Here is a 24,553-nt window from a genome sequence, read left to right on the forward strand (position 1 = left end):
AATGGTACACGTGCCAGAGTAATTTTAAATCTCGTTTCAGGATGACATCGTTGAATCATCGCTCACACGGAAGGAAGCTCCGAATCATGCTAAAAACAAGCTGGCAACTGGTACGTAGGATGATATATGTTTTGGGTAAGTAGTAGCGATATTAGTGCATGCTCAACTATGATAGTAGTTCGGTAGCTGTAGAATAATTTATGTTTGTATTCCATTGCTATCGTTGTTTAGTAGGTGTTTGACATCAGTAGAATGAAATTCTATTTATCTGAGTCAGTTCAGGGTCGAATGTTTCTAGAAATACTACTAGAAATAAAAGTTTTTAAATACGGTGGAATATTTATTGTCAAAATGGCGATTAAGGGAAGATTTTGGGATGGTCTCTTGGAAAACAAGAATAAGAATTACATTTTTATTTAAAAATGTTTCATCCTATTCAATATTATCATTTAGAAAATAGTTGAAAAATTCTTTTCTTCTCATATGAAAATAAAGTTATTCTATTGTAACTTTTCAAACTTCTACTTTAATAATCAGAGTTCTTGTGATTCTCAAACATAGTTTTAATTTTTCATTTAAAAAATAGGAATTCACATTTAGATAAAAGTTAAACGAAGCTCAGATAAATGGAATCCTATTGTAATCACATAATGCAGACTCTTTAATTTCGAATTACATTCTAAAATAAAAATAATTTCCTTCGTGATGAATTTTTTATATATCGTAATTCAGTTCTTTTTCGTAACACACTAAGATCGTCCTCTTGGCGATAGAATTGAAGATTGGAAAAATCGCGGTGCCATAAAAATCGTTCAACCTTAAAATATTCCTTTCAATCTTTTCACGTTACAAATAAATTATTATATTGAAATTAAACAATTCGTGGTTTCAAAAGTAAATTGCAAAGACATATACAATGTGCGTTAAGAAAATAAAAATTCGTCTTCTTAAATCTATCCATAAGTATGTGTTTCGATATCCGTGCACAAGAATGTAATTTCAAATAGTAAAAATAAAATAACAATTATATATATATTATACGTATATCTAAACGTGACATGTGTCACACGTGAAATAAATTTCTCTAATTCGTACTGACAAGTGTTAAAATATCTTCGATACTCTACGAAGTTCAAAGACGTCCAAGATCAAATGAAACACAATGCGTAAGTTGAAACAGTCCAAAGTAATTTATCCTCGGCATCTGATCTCTCGTTGTGTCTCGATATTACGAACATTTGTGCCGTCATTTGTGTGTCAGGGCAGTAACATGCCAAAACAACACAATCTTAACCGAAGATATTTTTAATAATTACTCGTGGCCATAGCAAATGACAAACAGAAAGAGAGAGAGAGAGAGAGATTTTGTCCTGTGTCTGATCGTGGGAAATCAAGAAACGAACAATGTTTCAGCAGTAAACAAACATAAATATTTCGTTACACGGTAATTATATAAACAATACGTGACGACATTTGAGTTGCTTACAAAACACGATAAATGGCCTGTCTAATTAATCATACCGTGAAACGTTCACAATATCCGGTGGTTTTATAGATTTTCATCCGAGGATTCGAACGCGTGTAAATGCACTTGAAAATTTATGTTTCGCAATTTTGGATGGACGACCGGTGGAGTTGGGCCAAGTCGACCTCGCAAAAGAGAAATCAAGGCAGATCGCCAGTGGATCGTCCTTCGGAAACCAAAGTTATTCGGATTGTTAATATTCGGACGTGAAATAATAATCGCGATGAAGCAGGATTTATTTTAAAAATAAATTACAGCCGATTCCTCGATCTTCCATTTCGAATGTGTAAACACAAGGTTTCTTTACGTAACGCGAGAAACAATTTACGACGTCGTAGTTTCTTTAATATCGTAGTTCAATAAATTTTATTAAAAAATTGCCGAGATTGTTTTTTTTTACGAAAATCGTCTTATTTTGTTTTCCTTTCCCTCAATTTTTTCTTTTTTTTTTTTAAGTATGAAATTAAGAAGTTAAATTATGTGGTCGTTATTTCTCGGAGAAAAGGATTAAACGATTTCTCGAGTGTTAAAACGCCTTCTGCAGACGTTGCTTGCTTTTGATTTCTTTTTCATTCTCAGCGGGGGATTTTAGCGTAATATCAACGAAAGCGTGGAACACGCTCGTCTTTAAACTTCGCGTGAGTTTATTTTTAAACACGACATGAAACAGATGATTCGTCATCGACTAGCCAGATTCCAAATGAAACTTTTTCGCGGTTTCACTGTTTTTTTCAGATATATTTTTAAGTCGCTTCTGTTAATCGTGGACTCACCCGTGAAATGAATAATTGGAATGAGACAGAAATGGAGATAGGTTCTTTTGTCGAAGAAATTAATCATAATAAGCGTGACAGATGTGACTGCAGTTTAACCGATCGTTTAGAATAAACGATATCGAATAAAATAATATTTGCGAAAGTACTCGTACAAATAGTTATAAATTTACAGAGGTAGAAACTATAGTATGAATGCGTATTATTAATTAATTTATGTTTTTTTATCACAGCGTTATTCGTATTTGTTTAATAAGTTCTATTACTAAATTTTTCTGTTCCATCAAATTTGTAATTGCAATGATAAATGACACACCTCAAGTCTTAGTACCAAATTAAAAATTCGTTAACAAGTTAATTATTCCTTTTTTTTGTAACGGCTTTCGTTTTAAACTCGTTTGTATCAATTATTGCAATCGTTTTATTTTAATTAAATATAAATTTGATTTGAAGAGATTCCTTATGAATACCTCGCAGAATAAAATGGAAAAAGAAGATTCAAATAAACTTTGTACGAGATGCAGACAATGTAAGTCTAAAGTTCAGTAAGTCAAAAGCATGAAGCAAATCTATAGCGAATTATTACGTGTCAAATGCTTATGACACATTAAGCAGCCTAACGTCGGTCAGAATTATTCAAAAATTCCTAATTACCGTCGATAGTTTTAATATTTGCAATTCTCTAACGATTTCCTTCAGACTATTAAAAAATTTTCTCATTAAATCAACGAATTTCCTATCTCAAATTCTTAGCCTATAGATTCAAAATTGATAGGATCAAGTATTTCAACATGCGCGATTTCTTGAGAAATTTTTTCAAAAGTAACAAAACGTCGTCTTTATCTACGAATTTTCTATCTCCACTCTGCTGATTATCATTTCAAAGTTTCTCCGATTAATAATCTCGACATCCACGATGCTCTAAAAAATTCTTCAGAAAGAATTTTTTAATCCTTTTTCTTAATAGCTTCTAAGAAAACTCATCGGTTCAAAATTCTTCTTAATTACCGAGAATTCTATCATTTTGAAATTCCTCCGACTAACAATCCCAACATTTGCAATCCCGCGACAATTTTCTCTGAAATATCAAAAAATCCTTCACCGATAAATTTTGTATTTGAAATTCGCCGACCATCGTTCCAAAATTCCTCCGATCAACAATTCAATCGCAATGCCAATCTCTTCGTTTCAAAATTCTCAATTATCGTCTCGATTATTCGATCATCTCTTCATAATTTCCCCGAAGCTATTAATATTAAAAATTCCACTTTCCTCTGACAAATTTCTCATCTTAAATTCCCAAGCATCGCCTGAAAACTCGCCGATCCATCATCATCTCAATCCCAACCCCAATCTCCTCGTCATTTTCAAATCCTCAATCGTCAATCGCTCTAACATCCACGACTCTCTTAAAGTTGTGCTTAAAGATTGCTATCTCGAAGAGAAGACTCGATAAATTTTCTTCAGCGTCCTAACCAAATATCGTGTTCATCGCTTCGACGACTTCCCGCGGTAGACGTGGACGTCGCGCGGAGGAGTCGCAACGCGGAAGCCTCGTCTAGCGTTCTAAGCTCGCTAATAACCTGGCGGCGGGTCATTATTCTAGAGAAGGAGGTAACGGAGGCGGCGGTCGCACGCACAGTTTCCCACTCAAAATGAAAAACCCGAACGCGACCCGTCGTAGAGGGGGCAACGGTGATGCATGCACCGAATACTTTCAGTGTCGGACGCCGACGAATCGTGGTGGGGAAACTCGTGTCTGACGCCACTACGCACATCTCTACCCCAAGCTTAGTCTAGCCTTAATAGTCATCCACTGGAAGCCGGAGACGATGAAGCTGGCCAGAACGAAACGTCTTTCTCTGGATCTTATTCTGCTACGGCAATCTCCGTTTCCACGCTTCGTCAATTTCTCTTGGCAGGGACATCGAGTGACATTTAAGTGATATTCAAGTGATATTTAAGCGGTGCTTCGAATGGTACGCGTAACGGTGAGATTTTCTGACCAGTTTCGTGATTAATTGCTGATCAACGTGGTGTTTGACAGTTGGCTGCCTTCGATCGGACTGCATCGCTTTGTTTGCGACCATGTCGAATGCTAGTTCGATCGAAGTGCAGCCGCGATTGAACTGGACACGTCTGATCTTTTATCCAAGTTGAACGTCGCGAAGGTAGTGTGATATATATATATTTTTTTAAATAAATTCTCGGTGAGCGTTGGTGCGAAAATTTGAATAAAATTCGTGTGGTTGATTATACAATCTTTGTGGTGCTTGATCGAAGTGACAGACTCGTCGGTGGAAATATATAGAGTTTTTTCGCTTTTCTTCGGTGGTTGTTACAGTGAATTGTTGATATATTCTTTTTCTGTTCAGTTTGATTTATTATCGAACGTAATTAATCATTTATTCGGTATAAATATGAGTTTCGTTTCTATTGTTGGACGATTACAAATACATTTCTTGCGAGTTTTAGTGATTCATATATTTTTTTCGAGACACGAGACTCACGTACCATGTTCGTACGAGATAACGATCAGTATGATTCTTCTTTTCTTTTTTAGCGGTGATGATTCACCTGTGGTGAACAAGACAAAGCGTTGTTTATCGTGGCGAGTCTCGTTTCTCGGATACATGTGAGAACGGATACAGTGATACACACTAGGATCTAATGGATGACACACAAAATTTATTCGATGAATCACGGACGATTGGAGTGGTCATGTACAAAAATAAAAATAAAATCAACGTTTAGCGAGACGTGGTTGTCCCTGACCTTCTTCTTTCCCTCGCTCACGCTAATTCACCCGTTTCGTATCTTCTTTTTTTTTCTCTTCATTCAGCCTCTCGCTCTTATACATCATTTTTTGTTTAATTCGAATTTATCTCACGTTGTCTCTTACATATACAAGAGTTTGATCGCTTTAGTACAAGTTTAAAACCGAAGAGATTCTTATCGATCAGCGATTAGAATAATACGACGGAAAATCGAAATTAAACTATCTGAAATATTCTCATGTTTTTCGTATGAAATAAATGAAAATGGAGTGCGAGCTCAAAATTGAAAACATCTGTATCAATTAACAAAATTTCACAGTCGATGGTTACGATAATACGAAGCAATTTTATTTTATATTCCTCTCAAACAAAACCAAGAAGATTAAATACAAATTCGAAACTCAACAAACTGCTATCGATCAATGAGATTTTACAATCAGTCATTGTAACATTACAAAATAAGATCAGAATTGAACAATCTTAAAACTGTATATTCTTCGCATCGAACAAAAGAAGATCCGATAAAGATCCAGAAACGAAGAGATTCTTACAGATCAATGAGACTTTGCGATCGATATTGTAATTACTAAATTGCGGATATTCGCTGGTTTGACGTTAATTGAAATACAAAAAATATACAGAAATCAACATAATATACAAAAGTATAGAAAATATCTGAAATAAAGTATTACAATATACAGAGGATAAGATTCTTTCTCTAAATCTCGTTGCTTTAATTCCGTTAAATTCTATTCGGGGCTCGTTCCTTTAAAACATTCGCAGTTCACCAACTACAACAACAAACATAATTCAACTAGAGAGCATCGAAAGATTGCAGCAAGTGGAATTCCACTTAAATCGAAGCCAGTTGGAGCGAGCAGACGGTTGGCCGCTTCGTCACGATGTCCCAACGTCCGTCTCTCCGCTTCCCTCGACGAGCAAGAGGAATCGAGACGTTTCTCTCGGTTGCATCGGGTTTGGACCTCCCTCGTATACGCGATCGGGCCACGAGCGCCGCGGATTTACCAGAAATAATTCCTTCCCGCCTTCCAGAGTGCGCTGACACGCGCTCGCTCCCCCGTATTATTTCTAGCGGGGCTGAATCACCAGGGCAGCTGAGTTGGCCGAAATAGTCAGGCTTCGTCTCCCTCCTTTAAAGCCTGGCACGGCGGACAACCGTCGACGAACCGACGAGAAATGGCAGCTGGGGGCAGCGTGAACGCGAAGAGGTGTGAGGCCACGGAAAAGAAGAGCCGAACGCGCACGCATCGATGAATCAGCGCGCGCTCTTTTTCTCTGCGTCCCGTGTAGACTAGCCGTTGGCAGTTGTCTTCTTGATGCTTCAGGTGGTCGCCGATTCAAGGTCGTTGTCAGGCGAACGAGAAGCTGAAGCTTCGTGCGCACGAATACGTCTCCTCTTCTAGAAGGATCGCCTTCGGTCGTGGATCGTCGATACGACGCGTGGTTTGGGGATGTTTGGTGTAAACGGGAATGGGATTTGTTTTTTCAAGCTTGGAATACTATAGCGGGATACTGTACAGCCCACTGATTTTCGTTTCCCTAAGAAACGACGGTCTCCCGTTATTTATTCCGAGAATCTTTTTCTCTTAACTTTCCGACGCGATAAAATCGAGACTATGTACATACTCTACGATAGGTTCGAACTTGTTTGAAGTAAAACGATGTTTTTCAATATTTTCTGTCGTAAGTTTGTTAAGTAACTTGTTGGAAGTAGACGTTAGACGGATAAAACGATACGTTTCGATATCGCGTGGTAAGTTCGAGCTTGACAGAATTATATTCTACGATTATTTATATTTATATTCCGTTCTTACTCGATTTTATTAATGGGATATACAGTTGCCTGGTATAGCGTATCGACGGGATTATATATATATGATGAAACAGGATAAAAGAGTTTGTGAAAACAGAGTGCTGCAGGGACGAATGTTACAATCGTTACACGATCATCGTTCTTATTTTCCCGTTGTCGAGCGGACACGCGTTATTTCGGCATCTCGAATTCATTAGGACACAGCAGGGGTCCGTAATTACCTGTCGCAAAGCGGTTTAATAGCTGTGATCTCATGAGAGGATCGTACACACGCTTGAAATAAATCCGTGCACGGTACGGTAATAAATTTTCTTGCTCCTTACCCAGCTAGCTCGAATCTAACGCGAACCTTATTTATGGTCGACGTTAACGTGCCAGCTTTGCTTTTCGTATGTCCTTTCTCTTTGCGATCAACGTTTGCACGTCGTGGTCGTTACATTGTCTTCGAGCTACCAATTAAAGTTTTCGAGACACGCGATATCGTTTGATCGATGAAAACGTTACGGCCCGCCGTATTTCACCAGTCACACGTTGGCGAACCTAACGCATCGTTTAATTACGATGACTCGTCTCGGACCAACTACCGTCCTCGCGATTAATCAAACGGCTGGTACGACGAACAAGCCGGATTCACGGTCTAATTTTGCGTCAGGTCGCCGGATCGTAACGGTGTCGAGCGGAGACCGGTCAAGTAACATGACGATGATCCTTCTCGTGAGAGCCGAGACGCGCTGGAGAACGGCTGGAGAACGCGAGAACCTCGCCGTTCCATACGCCAAGCATCGAGCGCTCGATGCAACGCTACGCACGCATCGGAACGCCGGGAAAACTCTTTTGTTCCGAGTCACGCTGGTGCTCAAGTTACGTGTTCGTTCTACTTTGTAAGCGTAATTTGAAGGATTTAGTGGGGGGATGATTGTTCGTAGCATTATGATAATTGCCGGAAATCGTTGAGATTTGACGATATAAAAAGAATTCTCTGGTCTGAATCGTATTGAGAGTATGATGAAGTTTTGTATTATTTTGTTGCGTTTGTTTAATTGTATTAGATACACGGTGGATGTCAAGAGTTTCCGACTAAAGTGTATTTTCATTCGTTTATTAATAAAATGATATATATTTCACTTGAATGAAATTCTTCTTGCGAGAGACTCGAAATTGCCGGAAATTTATTGCCTCGCCAATTTATTAAGATTACGTTGTAACTGGAAAGTTTTCACAATCGTAGTATGTTTTCGGAAGATATACGATTGTTTAGAGAAACCATATATCTTTGTATGTTATTGTAGCAGCGAATTAGATATTTAATAAATTATAACCGCTCCTCAATATCCATTTTCCCGATAAATTATTTTCTACACAGTTGGATCTTTTGAATATGTTACTTTTCCTCGACCTTCTTTCAAACAATTCTCGATGTTACACGTTCGCCGCCGATTGGATTTCGACTCGTTAACCTAATTGCGTATGAAAGATACGAAGAAGCAAGCAGTGTCTCGGAACAGTCTTATTGAACAAATAATAAAAAAATTTAACGTTTTAATATCTTTCACCGATAGAAAAGCAAATTCCAAAAAATCTAACACAAGCTATATATCTCCCAATTAAATATAGAGAAATATCGAATAATTCTATATAAACATCGCGATTACTGTGAACATATCTATCTCTGTATCTCCATAACAATAAAATCATTAAAAACGGACATTCCATATTTTAAACCTCGCGTAATCGTAAAAGTTTCCCAAAAATGGTAACATTTCCAATTTTGAATTCCAGTCTCACTGACATTTGTAATACGATGTTGTATCGGAAAGCAACGGGTCGACAGAGATCGAGGCTCATGGCGAACGTGTTGAAAGGTCGATAAATAAAGCCCAGTGCCACGAACTAAAGTTAAACTTCTCCCATGAAAGTTTGTCACCGACGACGTAACATGTTTTCAAAGTAAATAGTCGAAGACGAGTTCGTGAAGAAACGTGGGGTGTGGAAAAATCAAATTTTCTTTTGTTCGCGAATAAAACGTGCGATGTGGATACCAGTGTACGACCGGCGGATTCTAGACCCCACGTGAATTTTGCCGTATGTTCGGGGAGTTCTTCACCGGCGACCAAATATAGCCGGGTAATGTAATACACGTCACGTGGTCAGAAATAGCCTAAGAAGAGGGCCTAGCCGAGTGTGCACACGGCACTGCTCACTGTGGTACCGTCGTCCCTCGTTTTGAAACGAGCCGGACTACCAGAAGCGATGAAGAAAATACGTTTACCTCTTCACGCTCGTTAAACCAGTTACCAGAGAGAAAGGTGATACCAAGGGAACAGAAACACGAATCGTAAAAGACGAGTATACGCGTACGTGTGGAAATCCTCGTGTCAACGAGCGGTCGCGCGCGACTCCCGCTGACTGCGAGTCGGGGACTCGTGATTTTTCAAAACCGAATCTTCAGCTCTTTCACCGAATACGTTACTCGACTTTATAACGCTGCAGCTAGCAAAGTGGTAGAAACGAGCAATCGATGATCTTTCAGAGAGATTCTATGCGCTAAAATAACGGATTCGAATGATCTTCTGATTTTATGGATTTTACGATGATATATTCTTGGAGATTTGGACGAAAAATTTGTCCAGAGCAATTCCGTGTCATGAGATAACAGAGACGGATGAGTTCTTCAATTTTAGAGATTTATAACGGTGTATTTTTGCAAATTCCATTGATTCCTTTGTAACGTACGTGGATAAAGAATTGTTCGTTTTCGTATATTTTCAGCTGTTTCATAAATTGAGCTATCATTTTGAGCTTCTTAGTGCAAGTTTCGTAAGCCAGTTGTTGATAGTTGTAGCGTTAATATTGCATAAAATCGAGTTGTCAGTCTGTCGCAATCGATGACGCCAATTGGTTCGTGTTCTTTGTTTTACAACGCGTGCAAATTTTGTTAATTTTATATAATGGTATGTAAGATACACGAAAGATGTACGTTATGATTAATTATTTACTTTGATTAATTACTTTACTTTGATCAATTACATTAAGTTACTTTGATTTCGCAGCAGGAAGAAACATAGGTTTGATAGTTACTTAGGAATGTGAATTTATGTTTCTGGTTGGAGTCAGAGTTTCAATTGTTCAAGTATATTATGATATGAAATTTATTTTCATTAATTTCCTACTAAAATAATCGACCATTTAGATAAATATATTATGTTTTCTTCGATAGAGTCAGGCAGACTTTGATCGCAGTTTTCAGAGTCTAGGCTGTCAATCCGGATTCGAGTTTAAAGAAACAGTAAAAAAGAGATGCAACAGTTGCGTCAGCGGTGTTACTTAAAGAGCTATAATAAATCAATGTACTATATCAATGTAATATATCGTATTCACGAATGTGATAGACGTAGATACAACGTTTGAAATTGCCAATTGAATATAATTTCAACAATAGAAGCTCGTGGTTAAATTAACGAATATCTTTTAATTTTTACTAAACCTGAGAATGCTGTCGTCGAAATAAAAATAACTTTTATCGAGATAAGATCATGATATCATACAAGTATATATATATAAGTCATTCAATAAAAGTTTTCGTTCACGTTGTAAAAAGGTCCATTTTCATTTAAATTAAACATAAAATATAACGTCGTATAGCTTTACCTGTAACATATAAAACAATAATAAAACAGCTCTTAGCCATTTTGTCATAGAAAAAGCATAATTTTCATAGAAGATATCAACAAATCACTTAAACATTTTTACATTTTATCTGAATAAAAATGGTCCTTCTTTTAGAATATAACGAAGACTCGTATAAATGATCGTACCTATACATATATTTTCATTCTATCGTTTTAATTATATTCATTTACGTCTACACGTTCGTTAGATATATCACGAATATATTTCTAATTCTAGACAACCTAAAACTTCCAAGAAATCGCGGAACAGCCAAAACTCCGTTACTCGGACGTTTCTACCACCAGAGAACGACCGATACACGTTTTGCTTTCGTTTCGTCGTCAAATATAGCCGTGCATCTGGACTCGGCTTTCGAGCAAAGTAGCAAACACTTCGTCCGAGTTTTCTTGCCGTTATTTTAGCCGCGATAAATCTGCCAAGTGTTGCAGCGAGGAATCGCTCGTTAACCGGCTCGCGACTCATTGTCCGATCGATCGTCACGCTGATTAAGAACGCCGAGCTATTTCTGTTCATCTGGTTCTCTCAAATTCCCTCCCTCGGCTCAAAAATTCACGTTTCATATTATTTTCGGCATGGCGAATTGTTTTACGAGCCGTGATTCACGCGTTTGCCTATTCAACCAGTTGATACAGAGTTTCGTAAGCAAAACGCAGACGAATTTATGGCTCGAGGAACGTGCTGGCAATTACGTAGCGGAGTGCAAAAGTCAATTTACATTCGCGGGTCTATATTCGTCCGCTATTCGATGGATTCCGGTCGACGATCCTCCATGGGAGATTTTTCTTTTATTTCCAGGCGTTTCATGGGAAATTCCTCTGATTCTAACTTCTCGATTGGTCTAAATTTGAGACTTTGGATGCACCAATTTTCGTCCGTGTTCTTTTAAAGTATTTTCAGTGTTTTCGGACATTTTGGCAATTCTTTGAAAGTATTTTGTGTGCTTTGCGTTCTCGCGTGATGTTTCGTTATAGTTGTGAAAAAATTTGATTATTCTAAGATTTTAGCGCGTAAATTCCTTAGATCCTTTTTCGTGTTACACAGAATTTTAGGTCCTATTTTTGTGTTTTATATTTTCCACTATTTTAACAAATATTTTGTAATTTTGTATATCGATGAATATTAGTTACTTTTTGCCTTGTAATATACTATCGATCAATGTATGTTATTTTATACGATTATGCGATTTTATACGTTTAATAATGAATTTCGAGATGCCGTGTATAATATCAACGTTCAGAATGTTTACAATCGACCGATCATAGCAACGATGTGTCCGTGTGCAACGATAGATGATCGATTCGGCAACAAACGAGGCTTGTGCGTATTTAAAACATTCGTTTTTATTGGCCTTTCCATTGTACAATAATAAATAATTCGATTAGTAGAATGTTAAAGGAAAAATCATTTGCGTGTAACTAAATAAACTTGATTCACGTCGGTGTTGGTTAACTGATAAATCATTCCTAACGTATGTAATGTATCGTATGGGTAATTACACTTATGCGTATATATTATATATATTCTTTATAATATAATATATGTTTTTCTTTTTAAAGTTTAATAATGAACATCGACACTAAATCGAACGAGTAAACGAGTTACGTGTTCGTAATACCGACATTGTTTACCAAAGAAATATCTCTCTTTTCATCACATTCCTTACCCATTACGTGACCTCTCGCGTGTTTTCACACGAGGCACGAACAATTTATCGCACGATATCGTTCGACTTCCCCGCGATCCAGCTTTATATACAACGCGGAACCAAAAGAGAATCGCAACAGTTCGTTCTCAAAATTCGATCTGATCGATCCGAAGCACCACCTCGGCAAATCTTTGTTCTCTCGTATGAAATTCATCGTATTCGACGCTGATAAGACGCTCGTAGACGTGTCTCGCTCGCGAATCGCACCTCTCAGATGGAAAAATCGGCTACGCTCGTCTTGTCGATCGAATCTCCGATTCGTTTTTCACCTTATACGAGTTCAATTCTACAAAACATTTCCACGTTTCTGCCGTTAATATTTCGTTCATTTTCAGCACCACCTTCGCGACGTTTCTCATCTTTGATTCTCTGCAATTTTCTATTAATCAATTTTCATTCGTTTCTTTAATGTTCGCGCGTTTACCATTAAATCCTACGTTGTCTTTGATTCTTGGTAATCTAGAATCATTTACCTTTTATATATATTTTTGTTTCCTTCCTAACGTCTCCGCAAATCATATCACTTTCCTCGTTTCACTCGCTCGTCTACTATATTCTTACTTTTTTTTATTCTTTTATTTTATTTTATTTTTTTTTTTTTGGAAAAAAAAAGAAAAAAACAAAAAACACGACGAGTTAGTACAAAAACTCCCCGGGCTCGCTCGTGACTTTGATTACGGGGTCGGGGACAAAGGGTTGAACATTGGTAACGGTTCGCTTGATGGGTTAGGGTTTCTTCTTTTTTTTCTTTTTTTCTTTTTTTAGAGAGAAGAACAACAAAAAAGCGGAAAAAAATACGCACGGGTGTCCTCGATGGTTCGCGTTCAACGAAGGAATGCGTGCCTCTGAGACAATTTTCTATGTTATCTTGTCACACGGTTAATGAAAATAAATATTTATATATTTGTTAATTCGTTAGATCCATTGACCACCAATATCGCTTCTACATTAGTTAATTTTTACTTCTTTTTTTTTCTTTTTTTCTTATCAAATATAATAGAACATTTTGAAATTAAACTCATCGGAGTGATAAGACGTTTTTCTCTTCTGAATGTTTTTTAAATACTTTTTTCTATGCACGTAAGAAATTGTTTCAAACGTACACGCGTTCCTCCGTAACACCCTAGAGGCTTATCCCGTCGATTCAATCGCGTTTCGTGTTAGCAATTGAATTTGTATCTTTTATTCAGTTCTTACTTTTGACGATGAGTTTGGCGGAGGTTTCTACGGTGCCGGCTGACGTGGTAGCTCGGCAGGTGAAGGTACCAGTGTCTTCTTCGTAGGTGGTCGCTATCAGCAGCACGGCGTTATTGCTTTCGTGAATCATCTGGAATTCAGACATTTTTATTTCTCATTAATCCAATTAGATATAGCTGATAGAAAATTTCTAATCTTCATAGCTAAATAACTAACCACAGATTCACCCAAACCGAACTTCACCAAGTTAATTAATTTCACGTTATAAAAGATTCTATCGTATTGTAAATATATTGTCTATCGTTCCATGTGAAGAAATTAAGTTAGCTTCTAAAAATTCCCTTACGAATATTTGACATGATGAAAATTACTATCGTGCAATTTTTTCTCAATATCGTACAACCGTAATTTTAAGAGAAACAATAATATTTTCTCATTTATTCTATAGCGTATGGAATATTTCTGTACTTTTGGTTAAAAGAGATATGCTTTAGAATAAAACAACGATAATTAAAAAGACACGATAGAACATTAATAAATAATGTAACATAGATGATTACTTGATAAATTAACAAATTCTAGATAAATACAAATTTTATGGTATTATGGAGAATTAAATAAAATTTTGAACACGACTTACCTGGAAGTCAGGTGACTGAGGGATTAGGGCACCTTCGCGATACCATTGGATCGTTGGCTTTGGTTTAGCTGGAGTAACTTGGGTCTTGAACTGTGCCGGTTGTCCTTCTAGAACTGTTTGATCTTTCAGTGGCGTCAGTTTGGGGAGAACGTCAGCTGCGTCGGGAGCTAAACGAAAACGTTCAATATTAATCACTTCGGTCAGAAGATATAGCGGAGTTTTAGTGAAATTGTAGGCTGATGAAAAATGATGATTCTCACCAAGAACTCTGAGATTGGCCGAAGTAGTTACATCACCAGCTGGATTCTTGGCGATGCATTTGTAGACGCCTTCGTCTTCGGGGAAAGCTTCAGAGATCCTCAGAGTACAGAGATCACCTTCCTTCTGCATTTGGAAGTACTTGGATGGTTTGATGACCTACGATGACAAATAAATTTGGTTTAAAGAACACGAACCTTCCTATCTCTTGTAAATTTTTAATAAGAAGTTTCCAGGTTTATACCAAAGAATTAGTCGTATCGTTTTCTTTAAGTTTGAAACTGAACAGCAACGAAGAGGAATTAAATGAGTTTCTTAGAAACCAAATCGACTCTATGAATTTCACGATCATATTGCCTAGAGATATAATTATCATTCACCTTAGGAAAACAACAAATGGTTTATTTTTATAAAATTCATCGTAAGAAGATTGTATAATTAATCGTAAATTCTAGGATCTAAATGCCTCCCTATTTTGTAGTTTACACAGTCGATCAATATGACTTTTACGTGGATTAACGCGTCATCCTAAATGCTGTGTCTTGTAGGATAGAAAATTAAATTGAAGTAACTTGAGCAACGCTTCATTGTTAACATGTAATGGATGTGGTAGTACCGCGAATTTACTTCTACCATTACGATACTACAGTGAAAGAATAATAATTTTTAAAAGATCTATGATATTATAACGAAAGAATAATAATTTCAAAAGTCTGTATTATTATAGTATTGTAGTATCATGGCCAGATTGTCTAAGAAATATCGGGTGAACCATAAACTATGTTGCCAGAAAGCCCAAGTGCCGGCAGGCCGAAAGGGTCTGGAAACTTCAATGGACCAAGTGGCCCATCGATGTGTCGTTGGTCCTTCAGTCGAATAGTTACTCGAACAAAAGGCCTATGTGACCATAGCCACGGATGGCTATGTACGTGGAACACGTACGTGGTGGGGCTATGAGAAAAGACAAAGGGATGCTTAAGGGAGAAAGACGAATTAACAGGCAGTCGTGAGTTGAGAAGTCAGTGTTGTCAGCGTCGTCGAGGAGGATGTTTCGCGTGAAAGAGAGTTGTGAATTACAAACTATCCAACAACGGGTTTTGTCCCGTGGCTTGCTACAGAAAGACCCTATCCTCGACAGGACGACAGCAGAGCTGTGGTTAGCGCAGTTGGTTACGAACGTTCAAGACCAGGTTCGAATCCCGGCACTCACAGTCCGGTTTTCTACACAATTCCTAACTGAGAAGAAGGCAAGCCGGAAGAAGACAAAATCTCATACACCAGCAGTACCTCTCACGACTTATATCGCACTTCAACTATATTTAGTTCACGTTAAATAACCATCGTTTCCTGTTTAATCCATTGTAAATAGATCTATCGATAAATAACAAATCCTACAGTATTGGTGTTGTTTCAAGTATTATTCGTACCTTGTCGCCTTTTTTCCATTGTACCGTGGGCACCGGTTTTCCGGTGATCCTGCACGCAAAGGCGACGGATGTTCCTTCTCTGATAGTTTGATCTCTCAATGGTTCCAAAACCGTGGGCGCCTTTTCGACGCCAGGCGTCGTCGGTTTCGCCGTCTTGGCGGGCGATTGAGGTCCACGAACCGTACATTCAGCGTCGCAACGTGCTTCTCCGGCACTGTTTATCGCAACGCACTCATATTTGCCTGAATCTTCTGGCACTGTCTCCAAAATCAACAAGGTGTAAGTATTATCTTCCTCGAGTGTCTTGTAACGAATATCTGCCGTCACTTTCTTGCCATTCTGTAACGATACAAGAACAGGAACGGTTAAATTTATTTCTCAATTAAATTTAATCGCCTATACCAGGAAGAACGTATATTCTTTGATCCTTTGTTTAATTTTTGGAGAATCATTCTCATAAAGTATTTTAACAGGGAATAAAGTAAAAGTAGGCATTTACGCGTATAAATTAGGAATAGTGACTTAGAAATTGTAATCCAAACTGACACCTGACTTATACACCTTTTCTAAAATTAATTCTTCGGATATTGGATTTTGCAAAATTATTAAACCTACATGAATTATGATTCTAAGGGCATATCGGCAACTACACCCAATGATCCAAGTTCGCATTTACAAATTGTAGAATAACTAATGCTACGATGCTACTCTTTCGTCCAAATATCTCACAGAAGAAAAATTACTAAGAAAAGAGTCAAGTACCTTCAACCAATAAACATCCAAAGGCTTAGTTCCAGTCACTTTGGCGTCGAATCTGGCCAGTTGACCAGTAGTGACCGAGGTATTCTGAATGGTAGACAGGAAACTAGGTGGTATCACTCCTCCTCTACCAGGTTGTCTTCTTCGTTCTTCGACCACCAGATTGGCGCTGCATTTCGCCTTCCCGCCACGATTCTCAGCGATGACAGAGAACACTCCAGAATCTTCCATGAACACTTGTCGAACGATCAGCACCGATTTCGTGCTGAACGTATAAATCTGAAGATCCGGAGAATTCTGAATGGGGAAATCTTCGCGGTACCATTTGATGGTTGGCAATGGATCACCGTCGAATTCGACTTCGAATCGGGCTTGCTCTTGCTCGAACGCTCTGCAAGGTTGAATCTTCTTCGTGAAGACTGGTGGCGTGGCTGGTTTCATTGGACCTTGAACAACACGCTCCTGGGTCTTGGCTTTGTGCTCCACTTCGGTGGTTTCCGTGGCGGTTATCTTTCTGGTTATCTCCAAGTCTCCTTTGACTTCTTTCTGTATTTGCTTCTGCTTGGCCACGTGCACTTCACGACCGTGAACCGTGGATTCTGATGGTTCCGGAGGATACTTGCCAGTGGTTTTCATGCGCTCCACGTCGATGTCCACCTCCGTTGTATGTGGTTTCTTCACGAATTTGGTAGTTGTCTGTGTGGTGGTGTCTTCGATTCTTTCCTCCTTTTTGTCTTCCCTGAAAAATCGTCGTTCCTCGCGTTTAATTCTCGTATCAGATAATTAGATCATTAATCTGTGATTGAGACTCTTAAGCAGGTATCAAAGTGTTCTTTGAGAGATTGAGAAATATAGTTCTAGATAGGAAATATGATTTTGTAAAATCGTAGAATTCATAAGGAACGTCAACGATGTCCAAATGTTCAAGTTGCTATGATTAAATAGGTGCAAAATTAATAACTTTAATGCTGCATTCATGACATATAAAAATTTGTTTATAACACGAATAAAGAAGAAGAAGAAAGAAATTTAGCCTCGTACAGCGAAACTTACTGCTCATATAATGCAATTTAATTTCTCTTATATGAATGACAAGGAGGATAAAGCTAACGAATAAGAATGAAGCTGACTACTTATATAATGAATTTTAATTGCATTATATGATAATGAAAAATAAATTAAAAAACGAAATAGGTACTTACAAGGTTTCCTCATACTGTTGGGCCATTCCCTTCGCCACAGAATGAGAGACAACTTTTTCACCAGGAATAGCAAATTGATGGCTAGATTCTCTCAGCCTACTCTCCTTCAACACCTGTTCTTCCTCCAGAGTCATGAGCTTGTTGTAATAATCCTCGTTCTTTTTGCTCTTCACAGACTTCTGCCATTCTGTCTCTGGTTCCTTGAAAACTTTCTGTCCAAGGTGCTCCGTGGCGATCTCGATGCCTTGAGAGATGTTATGGTGTCTTTCGTCGAAAACTTTCTCGAGCTCTGTGTTCTGTCGCTCCGATTGGTATTGGGTCAGTCCGTAATCATACCAAGCTAGAGAAAAGCAACGTTAGACTTCCGTTTCTCAGATTCACGCGCAACCGTCAACGCATGCCATACGAACGTCGGAAACATTCATTTTTTTTTGTTTTCTATTGAAAACATAACGTTCCTCGACGATCTAACATATTTCAAAGATATCAAATATGAATAACAGATAACAATAAAATAAAATTGTCAATGGCAAGGATTCAAATTGCATTTGCCAGTGATATTTCCAGTGTTTAATTGCCCCTGGAAAAATTTAAATATGGAAACTATTTATAAGACAAAAATAATATAAGAGCTGTCAAGTATTTGCAAAATATTAACATTTTCTGTATAATAAAATAGTGAAAGATCGCATTCATAGGGGAGTACTAGTTAAATTTAAAATAATCTAAAATGGCGAATGACGAGAATCGAGGGAACGTTATGCTTTCAAGAAGATTCACAGAGAATCACGGGGAAATACGACACAGTACTTTATTGGCGATGCAACACATAACGACGCCAGCTACGCGAGAGGAACAGGATGCCCGGAAACCAGGCTACCGGAGACAGAGGTGGACATCCGGGTGGTTTAAGTTAGATCACGGTGCCAATCACATTGATTTGGAATTACACCGAACACTTGAGGAGATTCTCTAATTTCAAACATTTTCTACGGTCCACTATCATGTACAGAGATCCAGTACTATATTCAATTTACGATATTTACAATCTAATACATTAGCAACTTGAAAAGTAGTAAATTAAAAGACACTGAATCTCTGTTGTTTAAAATATGATATAATAAATGGAATTGGATATTAGGAGCTGACAAGTTATTAAATATATCCATTACCCGTCCAGGATTATTAACAACGTCGACATTGAACATGGTGTAGCACTCCGAGAAATACGGACTCTGCTCGATTAGCCGAATTTCATCGATCCTATTCAATGATCTTACGAATAAATGAAAAAGCAATACACTAAATAAAGTTCAGATGAAACGGACTATTTTTCTTGAAGAAATAAAAAATATATATAAAAATGTGAAAAATAGTATTATTGAGCAATACACCCGTTTTCTCCAGTGCAATAAAAATCGTTGATCGCGCGGAGGAAAATATTTTATATTATTATATTTAAAAAAAAACTTTCTTCAATTAATTTTTTAAACGAATAAATTAATACAAAAATAAAGTCGATGATTCACCGAAATATTGATGTAAAAATAAATCAATGATTTATTGTTTATAATATTTTTCTCCGTGCACAGTTTGTGTTCACATTTGATAAAACAAAAAATGGAAGACAATGATGAACATATATAAATATATGCGTATATATACATATAAACAAGATAATCTAAAAAGAACGAGTTGTTCCCTTCTCGATGTTTAGTGTTCCATACCTGAAAATTCCGGTTTGTAAAACGAAGTAGCCGATACCTTTTCAGTTTAGACGACATTGCTCGTCGAAATCCCGAACCCCGAAGAAGAAGAGGAAGAAGAAGCTGGTCGAGTCGCCCGAGGACGATCTTTCGAATCCTTTCGTAACATTTTCTTTTTCTCTTTTTTTTCTCTCTTTTTTTTTTTTTTTTTTTTTTGATGGAAGAAGGAAAAAGGTTGGGACAGAGGTTTTTGGTGTTCGAATGGTTTCGAGTGTTTTCTTCTTTTTCTGTACTCGAATGGAATGTATGTGTCGTATCGATATCTCATGTACTGTGTTGCGGTTGTCGTTTTATCTCTCGGTTGCGTTATTTAAATAGAATTTTGTTTTTCTCTCGATTTTACTCGAATAGAAAATTTTCATTCTTTTTTTCGTGTGATATATATCGTTGTGCCAATGTTCGATTTATCGACGGATTATAATTTTGTTTCTTTTGTATGTGCGTGCATTCTTTGCGATGTAATGGGCAGATTTCATTTTGTCGGAGAATTTCTTATTGTTCGGTAAGATTCATGTGTACAAATTTGAAGTATGTAAAAACAGAAGAATAGAATATGTTTCAGTGAGGTATAATTAAAGTATAATTGGCGTTTGAGGAGACGCAAAGAATGCAACGACATGTCTATGTATGAGTTTCTCTGTTTGCGAGTAGTAAACTTACGTCTTGGTGAATTTTTCAGTACACCACGATAATCGTCGCTCCTTGGTTTTACTGTTAGGGTGGTTTCGGTTCGTGACTCGCCTACGGAACTTCTCGCGATCACTTCGATCTTCCCGTGATCGTATTGCCTCGTCTTGGGGATGTCGAGATGGTACATACCGTCGTACGTCAGTTTATACCGTGATCCCTGTGAAAAGATGCGACGAATTATAACGTAGAATCATATAGAATTATAATTATACAGAATCATAATATAGGAGTATAATATAAAATTCTAATATAAAAAGGGCTACAGAAAAGCATAAATATATTTCATAGAAAAGTCTCCACAACGAGTACACTCTTTTTAGTGTTTAGTTTAGAAGAGTTAAATTCTAATGTTTATTTAGAATTTAAAATAATTTTTAATCAATACTACTCGGAATGTTAGACAGTGAATTTAGTTTCCTTTTAAGTTCAGGAAAGTAAAGATATTTACATTGACCACAGTATGTCCATTGATGATCCACATGACTCGCGGTCTCGGGTGACCAGTGACACGACAACAGAATCTCGACCAATCACCCTCTTCCACGGTTACCGGTTCAGGTTTGCTCACGAACGTTGGAGGTGCACGCACCTTCTCTTCTTCGCCCTCCTCCTCAGGTACTCTGAATAAACACGTTCACGCGTAAAGAGATAGTTCGATCTACATTATGGTTAAATTATATATCGTAATTAATTAATGAGAAGAAAATATTAACTTCCGATATAAATGTTTCTAAAAGACCCGATATATTTTTTACTATTTAACACGTTGACGCCGGCGCCGATATTCAGAGTTTTCTCTGTGAGGCGGCGCCGAATGCAGACACGCGTGATCCACCGGTGGTACACGCCGGCGTCAACGCGTTAAAAAATTCAATCATCACAAAAATTCTTACATTTGCCATGCAGCTTCCATCTCCCTGATCTTCTCGATACTCTTCATGCCCTTTGGTAGTTGCGACTCGTAAATAATTCCAGGCTTGCCAGCCGTTCGGATCACCGCTCGTGTTTCGTCCATTCCGTAAAGATTCGTGGCTCTGCATAGATATTCTCCGCTGTCTTCAGGATATACCCATCCAAAGTTCATCGCCACGTAACCAAAGTCGTAAATTGGAGTGAATCTGTTCTTGTGTGGTAAAGGTTTGCCATTGAAGAACCATTCGACCTTCATGTTCGGATCACCCACAGGTGCCAATTGGCACTCGAACTTTGTGCTGTTCATTTCAACCAGCTCGGTTTGGTCTTGGATCTGAGTGACGAAACGTGGTGGTTGTTTCTTATCCGCGTCGTAGAGATCGTCCTCTGTAAGGTGAACTTCCGAAGTGTATTTCTTGATGGTGGCTTCCATTTGCATCAACGCTTCCGACTTCTTCATACCCTTTGGCACTTGGTTCTGTAGGATGATGTTGGGCAACTCTGTGGAGAAAGTGGGAAATAACGATATTGAATATTCGTATTGTAATTTGGGTTAAAAGCTAATTTCATGGAAAGTTTAACTCATAGAGATATAGCACAATATTATGAAAAATTATAATAGATGAATTATAGAAGGAGAGAGTTGCATTTTGCAATAATATCGTTGTAAGTGGCTCATAAAGTAAATCTGAACCATGAAATTTCTACTTGAAAATATAGAGAAATAGCAAAAGGTTACGAGAAGTTATGATAAAGAAATCATAGGATGAGAGAAGTTACTTCTTACGTTATACGACAATCAAATTTCTATTTTATTTTATCGTATTATACGAATATTAATGTCTATAAGTCTTACATTATAGAACAATAAGAGAAAAATAAATACTTTTTGTATTACAATTTTTTGAATTGAAAAAAGAATTAAAATTCTCAACCATTACTAATCTTGTATAAGGAAATAAATAGAATTTGAGATCTTACTTTTGCATGATACCGATGCCCTGGTAGTGTCCTCGCCAAGATCGTTAATAGCTTTGCACACGTATTCTCCCGAGTCCTCAGGGTAAACGTACAAAATATCCATAGACACGAATCCCATATCGTACATTGTTCTGTATCTGTGTCCAGCTGGGATCAATTTTCCATTTCTGTACCACTCTATGCGTAGATTTGGATCGTCTTTTGGTTCCACGCGACATTCGAACCTAACTGGTTCAGACTCGTCAACGGTTGCTGATTGAATCTGCGTAATAAACCTTGGTGGTTGACGTGGTGGCTCTTCGGCAGGTGGCTCGCTTACCGGACCACGTTCTAATTCTTTCAGCTTCTCGCCGCTCATGCCCGAGGGCAACTGCGAGTCGAAATCTATGGTTTTCTTAGCTGGAATAATTGAAAATTTATTATCAATATTATTATTATTATTGAACTAATAAGAAAATATATTTAGAATTATTTTTAGTAATAATTAAGACGATTATTTGCTCGGTACTTAAATTAATATTCTTATTATATTAAAAGAAACGGCAAAGCGATTATTTAAAAGGAAAATAAGAAAACGTTTGATCCATAATACTAATAACTGGATCAGGCTCATTACGAAAGGAATTCAGAAGATTAAACATTAATAATTATCGTCAATACCAAAAAACTATAACGAGTTCTAACGAATATAAATTATCATCAATGTAAACTTTCATTTTTTGTTTCTCCTAAACGAAATTCTAAAATCTCCAGAAATTAGTATTCCAATAATAATATTTAAAATATTTAAAAAATATATACTCGACATGATAAAATTTAAAATACCTTGTACCTAATATAAGAGAAAATAACTTGAGTAAATGTATACTAGATATTGATAATTTTCTGATTGTATAAAATCGAATCACGATCGTAAATTGATGAAATGATATTTCAAATGTATAATTTTTATAGAGTAGCCCCTTCGTATGCAACAAATAAAAATTAATAAATCTTACGATACTATAATTCAACTACTTACATTTGCACGTTATTGTAGCTTTGGTAGTAGCAGATCCCCACTTGTTCGTAGCTCTGCAAACGTATTCTCCACTATCTCTAGCATAGGTGTAGGACATGTCCAACGAAATGAATCCAAAGTCGTTAATCTGGTGTACACGAGATCCGGTAGCGAACGATCTTCCATTATGGAACCAATCGATACGCATGGTAGAATCGCCCACAGGTTCGACTCTGCAATCAAAGTGACTGGATGCTCCTTCCTCTACTTCGATATCCTTCAATTCCACAGTAAATTTAGGAGGATTAGGTGTTTCTTCCTCGGTCAGTATCTCGTCCTTCTTGTACAAAGCCTCTTCCAATTTCTGAATACTCTCTGTTCCAGTCTTAAAGTTGCTTGGCAGCTGAGGCTCCAAGATAATTCCTTGACGTCCACGAACTTGAAGTTTGCATGACACAGTAGCTTCACCGTGACGATTCGTCGCTTTGCATGTATATAAACCAGAGTCTCGTTGGTAGCAATTGGCTACTTCCAAAATTACAAATCCAAAGTCGTGGATGGTTTTGATCCTGGTTCCAGCCAACAGAGGTTTTCCATTGTGGAACCATTCCACTCTCATGCTGGAGTCGTTGATCGGTGTTAATCTGCACTCGAAGTGCGCCAAGGAATTCTCGGTTAGAGTCAAATCGGATGGCGTCGTGATGAATTCCGGTGGTTTTCCGGTATCGTCGTCCGGAGTTGCAATACCAGGTTCGTTTCCAAGACCTTCCAGTTCGGCGATTTTATCTATCGTGCCTTCCATTCCTTTTGGCAGTTGAGATTCGAGAATGATGCTTCGTTTTCCAGTACACTTCATCGTGCATGTGGTTACAGCTTCGCCGTAGTCGTTTGTTGCTCGGCAGCTGTACTCGCCAGAGTCTTCTGGATAGATCGGCGAAATTTCAAGAATCACGAAGCCGAAGTCGCAGAAGGTACGGAAACGAGTACCGGTCCGCAAAGGTTTTCCGTTCCAGAACCATTCGACCTGCGAAAAAGAAAATTTTATTTTTATATTAGTTTTATATATTATCATTGATTAATTAATTGGATATTATTTTTATGGGAAAATTTGTATGATACGCGATGAATTCTTTTTATATTCGGAGATCGCAAGTTCTTAGAATTGATTTTTCGAATATTTCAGGATAATGATAAAGACATATAGCTCTGTAAATACGGATTCTTACGATCAAACAGTGACTTATCAATAAAATTTCAGTGATTAAAAAAATTTGTCTGGAATATTAGAAACTCTATAGTTCTTAAAAATCTTAAATTTTGTAACTCTAAACTATAAATTTCAGTGTGTCGAGTTCTATATATAATATTCAATTTACAATAAGCAAAATTAATCTTCCAAAATTGAATTTTTTTCAAT

At 37.4% G+C, this 24,553-nt stretch overlaps 1 protein-coding gene and 1 long non-coding RNA gene across 4 annotated transcripts in view; one reads left to right on the forward strand and one right to left on the reverse strand.

The window, feature by feature from the left end:
• Nucleotides 1–24,553, reverse strand: part of LOC132904734 (titin) — a 239,841-nt gene that overhangs the window by 66,577 nt on the left and 148,711 nt on the right. For both annotated transcript variants that reach the window (XM_060955452.1, XM_060955451.1), the window contains 11 exons: nucleotides 23,158–24,160; nucleotides 22,137–22,535; nucleotides 21,137–21,656; nucleotides 20,692–20,863; nucleotides 20,214–20,400; nucleotides 17,788–18,127; nucleotides 16,589–17,324; nucleotides 15,827–16,165; nucleotides 14,402–14,558; nucleotides 14,142–14,308; nucleotides 13,502–13,631 (listed from right to left, as the gene is read on the reverse strand). In XM_060955452.1, the coding sequence (XP_060811435.1) occupies nucleotides 13,502–13,631; nucleotides 14,142–14,308; nucleotides 14,402–14,558; nucleotides 15,827–16,165; nucleotides 16,589–17,324; nucleotides 17,788–18,127; nucleotides 20,214–20,400; nucleotides 20,692–20,863; nucleotides 21,137–21,656; nucleotides 22,137–22,535; nucleotides 23,158–24,160 (4,150 nt within the window). The remainder of the gene's footprint in view (nucleotides 1–13,501; nucleotides 13,632–14,141; nucleotides 14,309–14,401; nucleotides 14,559–15,826; nucleotides 16,166–16,588; nucleotides 17,325–17,787; nucleotides 18,128–20,213; nucleotides 20,401–20,691; nucleotides 20,864–21,136; nucleotides 21,657–22,136; nucleotides 22,536–23,157; nucleotides 24,161–24,553) is intronic.
• LOC132904742 (uncharacterized) lies at nucleotides 3–5,057 on the forward strand. Of its 2 annotated transcripts, none has more exons than XR_009657649.1 (2): nucleotides 3–135; nucleotides 3,726–5,057. It is a non-coding gene; the product is annotated as an uncharacterized LOC132904742 (long non-coding RNA). The 2 variants fall into 2 exon arrangements; XR_009657650.1 differs by having other exon boundaries at nucleotides 3–110.

Source organism: Bombus pascuorum, chromosome 2, assembly GCF_905332965.1.
Source record: "Bombus pascuorum chromosome 2, iyBomPasc1.1, whole genome shotgun sequence".
Lineage (NCBI taxonomy): Eukaryota > Metazoa > Arthropoda > Insecta > Hymenoptera > Apidae > Bombus > Bombus pascuorum.